Below are 10476 nucleotides of genomic sequence, written 5' to 3' on the forward strand. Positions count from 1 at the left end.
TGTTGGCCTTAGCGCAGCATTTTGTAAGCTGTCAGCAAGGAGTTAATAGGTGTTGCATGGTCAGATAGGAAATGTTGGAGTCAATCATATAAAAACTATTTTTTTACTGTAGACTCTCTTAGATCCTTTAATGTGCTAATATGAATTGAGAATTTTCAAGACAGGAAATAACTGTATATGTCCCAAAACGGTTTTACCAGACAACCCACTTTTCACAGAACACATTTTAAGAAGCACTGCCTTAACATATATGCAAAGATCCACGTCCATCTTTCCCTACACACAGGTATACCTATTTTGTGAGAAACATGAACTGATGCAGGATATTGCATGTAATGGTATCTACAATGTAGGTATGACAGTTAACTTATGAGCACTGTGCTAAACTATGAAGAAAAGAGTTAACATAGCAGGCACAAGACTGCTATTATAGAAAGGCCTGTTTCCAAGGTTGGACCTTGGCTGGTGTGCAGGAACTTGGTTTCCCTTTCTTCCCTAACTGGTAAGTATAGCTCACGTTGCCTAGATTGTTGGTACAAATAATGTGATTTATGCCAAATACCTGTTTTCCTTCTTAGAGTCTGGTATTTTGATAAATGCTAGGCAAAAGGTGCCTACATGACCAGTCACCAATAAAAACCTTGGGCACTGAGTCTCTATTGGGCTTCCCTGACCAGAAACTTACCATTTTTTGTTGCTGAGAGAAAGGAGCATACTCAAGAATGCTCCCTCACCATAGGAAGAGAGCATAGGGAAGTCTGTGCATGAATTTCTCTAGAATACTGTGTATTTTTCCCTTGCTGATCCTATGTGCATCCTTTTGCTGTAACAAACTTGGCTATGAACACAACTATATGCTCCGTTCTGTAAGACCGTCTGTTGAATCAATAAATCTGTGAGTGGTCTTGGGATCCCTGAAACATAAACGCATTACATAATCTCAATCCTCAAAACATCTCTAAAGTAGGTAGAAGTTAGTCTGTCCTTATAGGCAAGGAGTCTACAGTTAGTGGGGTTAAGCAAATCTGTCTGACTCCAAAGTGTTGGTGCTTCACTGTTATACTGCATTGCCTCCCAATACCAGACATCCTGTCTTCAGTGGATTGAAAGAAGGCAATGGGAGATCATCAAAGGCGATAGTGGTCTGAGACTGTTTCATTCAGGAAGTAGGATTTGAGTTGGTGTTGAAAGGTAAATGGACCGGATTAAAATTGATGAAGTGGAGTGTGAAGAGTATTGTCAGTAGGTAGAATTGCATGTTATAAAGGCATGCAAATCATAAAATGTAAGATGTATTTGGGAGAAAAAGCATATAACAGTTGGGTGAAATGGAGAGTTTACATTAGAAGGATTTTTTTCCCCACACTTTTTTTTTTAATTTTTGGCAACTGCCACAGCTTATCTATGCTATAGTTTGATATAAGATAATATATTTAATCTAACACATTATTATGTATTTAAGCTTAATAAATGATAAAATGTTCAAGGATAATAAATAAGATAATCTATGTTTGCATGTTCTGCAAAGACAACCATGACTACCAAGGACTTTGCCACAGAAACAAGTTGAAAACCCACTATTGTTAGTACTAAGAAACTGTTAAAGTTTGGGTTTTGGGGGGCTTTTTGGAGCAGAGGAATGAAATGCTGAAAACAGCATTTAACTGGTACTAATCTGGTGGCAATGTGAAGAATGTATTGGCTAGAACCAGGGAGTGAATCTATTTAGATCATTGCCATCATGGCAGTCCATATATGAGATGATTAAGAGTTTAGAGAAGTATGGAAGTGAAAACAGACAGGAGATGCTGTATAGGATGATTTGCCATGATATGGTAATAAACTGGATATGTGTGTGTTTGTTGAGAGATCCAAAGAGTCTGAGTCTGGGTGGCTTGTAGAAAATATGGTATCTTTAACAGAAATATAAGATATAGGCAAACTGTCATGCTTAGACCATGACAGGCTTGACTCTAGGTGTATTTAATTGAAGAATTTATTGACATTGAATTGGAGAAACACATTTGGGAGTTGGTTGTGAGGTTGGACTGAAGAGACATCAAGATTTGAGATAAGAGATGGAAACATTTGCAGTTGGGTGATTGCTGGAACTATCTGAATGTAGGAATCACCTTGGGGGAAAACAAAAAAGAACACCAAGGACTGAACTCTGATTTTACTCATTTCATCAATAAGAAATGAATATTAAAGAGCACCTTTGAAGTTATGTCACTACCTATCATAAAACACATTTGAAGAGTACTTCTTTTAATGTGCATTTGTCAGGTAATTTCTGGTTTGTGAACTTTAATATGATATGAATAACTTTCAAGTGAAATCAATCAATAAATGTTCCTAACATTTATCAATCAATAAATGTGCCTAACTGAATAGTTAGGCACTGAATAACATTCAGTAGGTTATACAGAAGTAGACATACAGTGTTGTACACATGAAACTTATATAATGTTATAGATCAATGTTACTTCAATAAAAGAAAAATAAACACTTGTTTGGGTTTGTTATTTCTTCCTCTACTTGTTGGCAATTGTATCACTAGTGCAGCAGCCATCATTGCCCGCCAATTGAGTGATAAGATCACTTGTTCCACCAGATTTGTATACAAGAAGAATCCTGACATTGGGTTTTCTATTAGTACAGAAATGTTCTTAAATGAATGACGTTCAAACTTAGCTCTAAAGAAACTAAAGGGGAATGAGCACAAAAATAATCCTTCAGATTAGTTGGGTGGGTAAAAATGCTGGCACTAATATGTATATGTTTCTGGCTATCTGGCTATCGTCTGCTTTTTATTCCTACCTGCTGACATTTTTCCAGGTTAAGAACACAATCTATAAAGGCTTCAGCTCCAAAGTCTTCCCCAACATTGTTGTGCTATTTGTTTGCTCACTGGAGTTGGCAGAGAATCACATGAATGTGCAGAGGGATAACAGGAAAAAATGATACTTTTATTATAGGCTGACTTGTGTGTCCTTGGGTTTTAAATCTTAAAAAAGTAGGAATTCAAAAAAATAGTAGGAATTCCAACAAGATCGGTACGTCCTTTTAGTACATCATGGTTACCCGAAATTAGTAAAAATTACTTTTGTAAAACTCTTTTGTATATGAGAATATGTTCCACTTAATTCATTAAACTCTTCTTAAGCAATTTTCACTACTATGTTTCCATTTAATTTTTATTAACAAAATTCCACACTTTATTTTGATTTCCTTAGTTTTTGCATAAATTCTTTTTCTGTTCTAGGATCCCATCCAGGATACCACCTGATATTTACGTGTCATGTCTCTAAGCTCCTCTTGGCAGTTTTTCTCAGACTTCCCTTGTTTTTTTGTTTTTCTTTCCTGTTTGTTTTTTAATTTTATAGAAGTATAGTTAATTTACAATGTTATGTTCATTTCTTTTGTACAGCAAAGTAACTCAGTCATGTGTGTATGTGTGTGTGTGTGTGTGTGTGTGTGTGTGTATTCTTTTTCATATTCTTTCCATTATGGTTTGTCACAGGACATTGAGTGTAGTTCCCTATGTCCATTTAACTTTTAATCTCCTTGACTCTAAGCCTTCAGTAGCGCAAGGGTCACAGAGAATGACAGACTATGCATAAGCAATCATTGAGATTATCATGTTCCTCCTTATTAAGCAATTTTCTTATCCTTTTCCAAGTTTGTTGCATGGGTTGGCGTGGTACAATGGAAAGCACACTGACCAAATAGTCAGGATACTTGGGTTCTAACCCCAGCATATAACCTCAGCTGTTTACTTTCTGGATTCCAGTCTTCCCATCCCCAAAATAGAATGATACTTGCTGAACCTATATCACGGGCCTGTTATGAGTTTCAAAGAATATAAAGAAAAGTACCTTGAAAGTGTTTATATGTAGGCTTCTTGCATTGTCTTTTACATTTTTATAGTTTATCACAATTTAAAAAGTACCATAACAATTGTACAAGATATTTTCACATGTTTATTTCATTAAATCTGTGGAAGTGTTACTGTTTTTAAATTTCAAAACTGCATTTACTAAAATTCATTTTAGACCCACTCTGTAAGTTTTGACTTGTAAATCAGTCAGAGGAACTTTATGAATCTTTTCTATGAGAATGATTTAGTTAGCCTGTGTAATAGTACTAAGTAATTTAAAGACAGTGTGATGTACAGATTAGGAAACTTTTCACTGATGAAGACATCTGAAATTGATTTATTTCATCTATTTGGACATCTTGTGCTCCAGAACTCATGAAGCTAACAAAACCGTCTGCCTTCTTATTTCTGCTATTCTAGATAGACATTCTTTTTATCAATAATAAACAGAAATATCAGTAAACAAAAAATTAAATGAGATTCTAGTTTTCTGAAGATTGTTGAAAGTCAGTATGGTATATTAAAAGAAGGAGTTCTTCTCTAGGCTTTAGAATTCTGGGTCTGGCTCTGCTGGTATCTAATTGCAAGAACTCAGGCATGGGGCTTCCATGGTGGCGCAATAGTTAAGAATCCGCCTGCCAATCTACAGATTTAGTGCAATCCCTATCAAACTACCAATGGCATTTTTCACAGAACTAGAACAAAAAATATCACAATTTGTATGGAAACACAAAAGACCCCAAATAGCCAATGCAATCTTGAGAAAGAAAAACGGAGCTGGAGGAATCAGGCTCCCTGACTTTGGACTATACTACAAAGCTACAGTAATCAAGACAGTATGGTACTGGCACAAAAACAGAAATATAGATCAATGGAACACGATAGAAAGCCCAGAGATAAACCCATGCACATGTGGTCACCTTATCTTTGATAAAGGAGGCAAGAATATACAGTGGAGAAAAGACAGCCTCTTCAATAAGCAGAGCTGGGAAAACTGGACAGCTACATGTAACAGTATGAAATTAGAACACTCCCTAACACCGTATACAAAAATAAACTCAAAATAGATTAAAGACCTAAATGTAAGGCCAGACACTGTAAAACTCTTAGAGGAAAACATAGGCAGAACCACTCTATGACATAAATCACAGCAAGATCCTGTTTTACCCACTTCCTAGAGAAATGGAAATAAAAACAAAAATAAATAAATGGGACCTAATGAAACTTGAAAGCTTTTGCACAGCAAAGGAAACCATAAACAAGACAAAAAGACAACCCTTAGAATGGGAGAAAATATTTGCAAATGAAGCCACTGACAAAGGATTAATCTCCAAAATATGTAAGCAGCGCATGTAGCTCAATATGAAAAAACAAACAACCCAATCCAAAAATGGGCAGAAGACCTAAATAGACATTTCTCCAAAAAAGATAAACAGATTGCCAACAAACACATGAAAGAATGCTCAACATCATTAATCATTAGAGAAATGCAAATCAAAGCTGTAATGAGGTATCACCTCACACTAGTCAGAATGGCCATCATCCAAAAATCTACAAACAATAAATGCTGGAGAGGGTGTGGAGAAAAGGGAACCCTCTTGCACTGTTGGTGGGAATGTAAATTGATACAGCCACTATGGAGAACAGTATGGAGGTTCCTTAAAAACTAAAAATAGAACCACCATATGACCCAGCAATCCCACTACTAGGCATATACCCTGAGAAAACCATAATTCAAAAAGAGTCATGTACCCCAATGTTCATTGCAGCTCTATTTACAATAGCCAGGACATGGAAGCAACCTAAGTGTCCATTGACAAATGAATGGATAAAGATGTGGCACATATACACATTGGAATATTACTCAGCCATAAAAAGAAGTGAAATTGAGTTATTTGTAGTGAGGTGGATGGACCTAGAGTCTGTCATACAGAGTGAAGTAAGTCAGAAAGAGAAAAACAAATACCATATGCTAACACATATATATGGAATCTAAATTTTTTTTTTTTTTTTTTTTTTTTTTTTTTTTTTTTTTGCGGTACGTGAGCCTCTCACTGTTATGGCCTCTCCTGTTGCGGAGCACAGGCTCCGGACACGCAGGCTCAGTGGCCATGGCTCACAGGCCTAGCCGCTCTGCGGCATATGGGATCTTCCCGTACCGGGACATGAACGCGTGTCCCCTACATCAGCCGGCAGACTCTCAACCACTGCACCACCAGGGAAGCCCTAAAAAAATTTTTTAATGGTTCGGAAGAACCTTGGGGCAGGGCAGGAATAAAGACGCAGACGTTGAGAATGGATTTGAGGACATGGGGAGGGGGAAGGGTAATCTGGAACGAAGTGAGAGAGTGGCATGGACATATATACACTACCAAATGTAAAATAGCTAGTGGGAAGCAGCCACATAGCACAGGGAGATCAGCTAGGTGCTTTGTGACCACCTAGAGGGTTGGGATAGGGAGGGTGGGAGGGAGACGCAAGAGGGAGGGGATATGGGGATATATGTAGAAGTATAGCTGACTCACTTTGTTATACAGCAGAAACTAGCACACCATTGTAAAGCAATTATACTCCAATAAAGATGTTTAAAAAAAAAAGAATCTGCCTGCCAATGCAGGGGACACGGGTTCGATCCCTGGTCTGGGAAGATCCCACATGCCGTGGAACAACTAAGCCCGTGCAGCACAACTGAGCCTGCACTCTAGAGCCCATGGGCCACAACTCCTGAGCCCGCATGCTACAACTACTGAAGCCCGCACACCTGGAGCCCGTGCTCCTCAACAAGAGAAGCCACCGCAATGAGAAGCTTGCGCACCGCAACGAAGAGTAGCCCCCGTTTGCCGCAACTAGAGAAAGCCCACGCAGAGCAACGAAGACCCAACACAGCCAAAAATAAAAACAAATAAATAAATTTATTTTTTTAAAAAAGGAACTCAGGCATGTCAATTTACCTTTTCTGGGCCTCATTTCCCCATTATAAAACAAGTGGTTTGGATTAGACTTCTAAGGTTCTTTCCATTTTTAACATTCTGTCATTGTTTTTTTAACTCTTCTAAGTATCTGTCTGAGTAACCTGATGATAAGATTAGGGTTGATACTAATATTTTTGAGATACTATTTACTATATTTGACTTATACCTAAGGTGACCATATAATTTGCCATCCAAACAAGAAGAAACTTTTGAGAGTGAAAGGGATACTGTTAGTAATTACACAAGGACCATAGCTTTAAGCCAGAACTAGAATGTCTGGTTACCCTATCTATACCCAATATGTAGTTCTGCATTACTGGTCGAAAGAGAATATTTGTTTAACAGTTTTAATTCCTTTTCCTGGTTTCTCTGTTTTTTTTTCTTCTTATAGATGCACTGTTTGTGGAAAGTAGTGCAGCATCATGCCAGCAGTCTCCAGCTAGTAAAAAAGGGATGTTCACAGATGACTTACACAAACTGGTGGATGACTGGACAAAGGAAACAGTAGGAAATTCTCTTATTAAGCCAAGTTTAAACCAACTTAAACAGAGTCAACAGAAACTAGAAACAGACAACTGGAACAAAGTATATGAAGTAAGTTGTTTATACCTGACCTTCTTTATTTATGAGAACTAAAACCATAAAAATTGATTCACTAAGACCTATAGTTATAGTCACTATGATAGAGTGGTGTGATTTGACAACATAGAGACTTTTATCCTTGTCTAGATTCATTATGTCTTTGAGCAAATTATGTTTTAGGCCAGGGGCCAGCAAACTATTTCTGGGAAGGGGCCAGTTAGTAAATATTTTCAAGCCATGTGGTTGTAACTAATCAACACAGCCATAGACAAGACATAAACAAGTGGGCATGGCTTTGTTCCATTAAAACTTGATTTGCAAAAAGAGGTGGCAGGCTGTTGATTGCTAACCCTTGTTTTAGGCTATTATACCTGAAGAAAAAAAAAACCATCAAGTATCAAAAAAGAAAGCATCTGGAGTGAGGGTTAATTCAATCTTGTGGTGCAAGAAGAATTTTGGTTTTGAGGAAAAGTTATCTTATGTTAATTGTACATAAGTATTCTCAGAGCCAATAAGTTATCTTACGTATTCAATATGAAAAAGAATTTTAAAGATATTTAAACTAGAAAATTATAAAAGATGTCTTAAGTTTATGGACGGGATGTCTACTTAATTGCATATGGCCTTAGTCAGGTGTACAAGCAATTGAAATGTAAAAAGATGTCCACAATGCATTCTGGAGTGGGAAGAAGACAGGTTCACAGAATAGTATATATAGTATTTGTGTAAAATTATATGAGATACATGTATATATGCATAGAAATAAGAAAAGCCATTAAAATATGGTGGATGGTGGAATTTGGGCCTGTTTTACTTTGTACTTTTCTGTATTTGAATTTTTAAAGTATTATTTTTTCAATATGAGTAAATCTATTAAAATGTGAATCAGGGCTTAGAATCTGAACCCATATAATTGAAAGATATATCTGAGTATATGTGTGTGTTATTTTTGTGTACATATGTGTGTGTATGTATAGTCATTGCATGTAGTTTGGTAAAGAGTCAGAAAATACATTTAGTGTTAACATTGAATAAAATTTTTCAAAAGCCTAGATTTTCCAAACTAGTAAGCAGTGTATCTGCTTAAGGGCTCTGTGTATTTATATTATTCCTGGCACTGATTTATACACAGATAGTATCACCATTGTAAAAATTGGAAGCCTTTAGAGGCAAATTTTAAGGCATAAATGTGTTTGTGCTGCCAGTGAGAGATCCTCTGAGCACTATGTGAATGGAGGCCTTTGTTGATGAGTTGGAGGGTGGTTTATTGCGGTATAATGAGGGATGTTTGGAAGAAGAGTGAGTAGAAAATGGAGTATGAATAAAAGTGGTGAAGGTCTTTATACGGACTGGGGTTCCAGCGTCAGCTCAGTCATTTACTAGTTGTGTGACTTTAGACAAGTCACTTGTGCGTCAGTTTTCATGTCTTTAAAACAGGGATAATACCTTCCTACTTTGCAGGATTGCTGTGAGGATTAAATGAGGTAACATCTATAAAGTGCCTAGCACATAGTATTATCCTATATATGGTAACTATTTTTGTATTTTTAGGTTCAGTTGATTATATCTTTGTGTGGAGAGCCCATCTCACTATCTAATGTTCTTGCATGTCACTGTTCTGTGCCTTGGAAAATTTTGTCACAATTATGTGCCAAGCCCTCTGCTAGGCACTGGGTTTGATTAGCAAAAACAAGTATGTTCCCTGTTCTCATGGGACTTATATGCTGGTGGGACAGTTAGATATGAACAGACTTGTATAAATAAACATAAAATTGCAGCTGTAATAAGGACTACAAAGGAGAGATATAGGATACCATACAGTAAGGGAAATTTGACCTAGTAAAGGGAAGTCAAGAAAAGCTTCTCTGAGAAAGTGATGATTGAGCAGAGATCTGCAGGATGAGTAAGTGTTAACTAGGTGAAAAGGGGAGGGAATATGATTCTAAGCAGAACAGCATATGCAAAACCCCTGTATGGGGAAACAGAGAATGAAAGGACTGAAAGTAGGTCCATTAGGCTGAAGTGAAGAGAGCAGAGAGGAATTGGTGCACAGTAAATCTAAGGAGGGTCTTAAAAGTGGTGATGACAAGGAACTTTGTCTTTATTTTAAGACAGATGGATAGCCATTGAAGCCCTAGGGTTGACATGATCAGATTTGCTTTTTGAAAAGATCACTCTGGCTTGAAGCAAGAAGAAAGATTATTGAAGATAAGGGTAGATGTTGGTAGACCAATTAAGAGTTAGTCACAGTAGGCCTGATAAAGAGAAGTTGAACAACTTTTTAAATAACTATATTTCAATTTTTAAAAAGAGAGAAGCTGAGATGAAAAGAAGTGAACAGATTACAAGAAATGTTTAAGAGATAAAATGGACCAGATTTAGTGATGGAACTGATGTTTGGCAGAGGGGAGGTGTCAAGGCAAGGTTTCTGGCTGGTATAACTGGCTATCATTCCAGCATACCAATCATCAAGAAGGGGAACATGAGCAGGCAGTGTGTTTTGGTAGAAGAAAGATCATACATTTGGTTTTGGTCATTTGAATCTGAGATTCCTTTTAAATATCCAAGAGAAGATTAAGTATAACATGTCATCTCCAATTTTTATTTTTTTTAAATAAAAATCACATTGTTACTGTTTGTAAAATAATGGTGTTTGTTATAGAATTTAATCAATGCAGAAAAGTACAAAATTTTAAAATACCACCTTCAAATCCTAGCACCCAGAAATAATTGTCACTAACTTTAGATAAACATCATTTCAGATATCTTTCTGTCTGTATATGAATACATAGAAATAGCTTTACAAAAATGTGATCATACTATATGTGCTATTTTAAAATCAGAAGTATTTAGTTTTACTTTAACAGAACAAAAATACTGATATAAAAAAGGGATTGCTGGACTTTAAATGTTTTTTTTCCACCTCAAGAGATCTTGTCATTCATTCTTGAGTCAAGCTAAAAACCTTTATCCTAACTGTAGTTTGAAACTTTAGTTGAAAGTGTTTTAGCTTGACCATCAATTTAGAAGAACTAAGAATTT

At 36.5% G+C, this 10476-nt stretch overlaps 1 protein-coding gene across 4 annotated transcripts in view; it reads left to right on the plus strand.

Annotated features, from left to right (window-relative positions):
* WNK3 (WNK lysine deficient protein kinase 3) overlaps positions 1–10476 on the plus strand; it is a 186198-nt gene that overhangs the window by 169430 nt on the left and 6292 nt on the right. For all 4 annotated transcript variants that reach the window (XM_067023028.1, XM_067023027.1, XM_059049735.2 and 1 more), the window contains one exon: positions 7244–7446. In XM_067023028.1, coding sequence (XP_066879129.1) covers positions 7244–7446 — 203 coding nt within the window. The remainder of the gene's footprint in view (positions 1–7243; positions 7447–10476) is intronic.

Source organism: Kogia breviceps, chromosome X (assembly GCF_026419965.1).
Source record: "Kogia breviceps isolate mKogBre1 chromosome X, mKogBre1 haplotype 1, whole genome shotgun sequence".
NCBI classification, from domain to species: Eukaryota; Metazoa; Chordata; class Mammalia; order Artiodactyla; family Physeteridae; genus Kogia; species Kogia breviceps.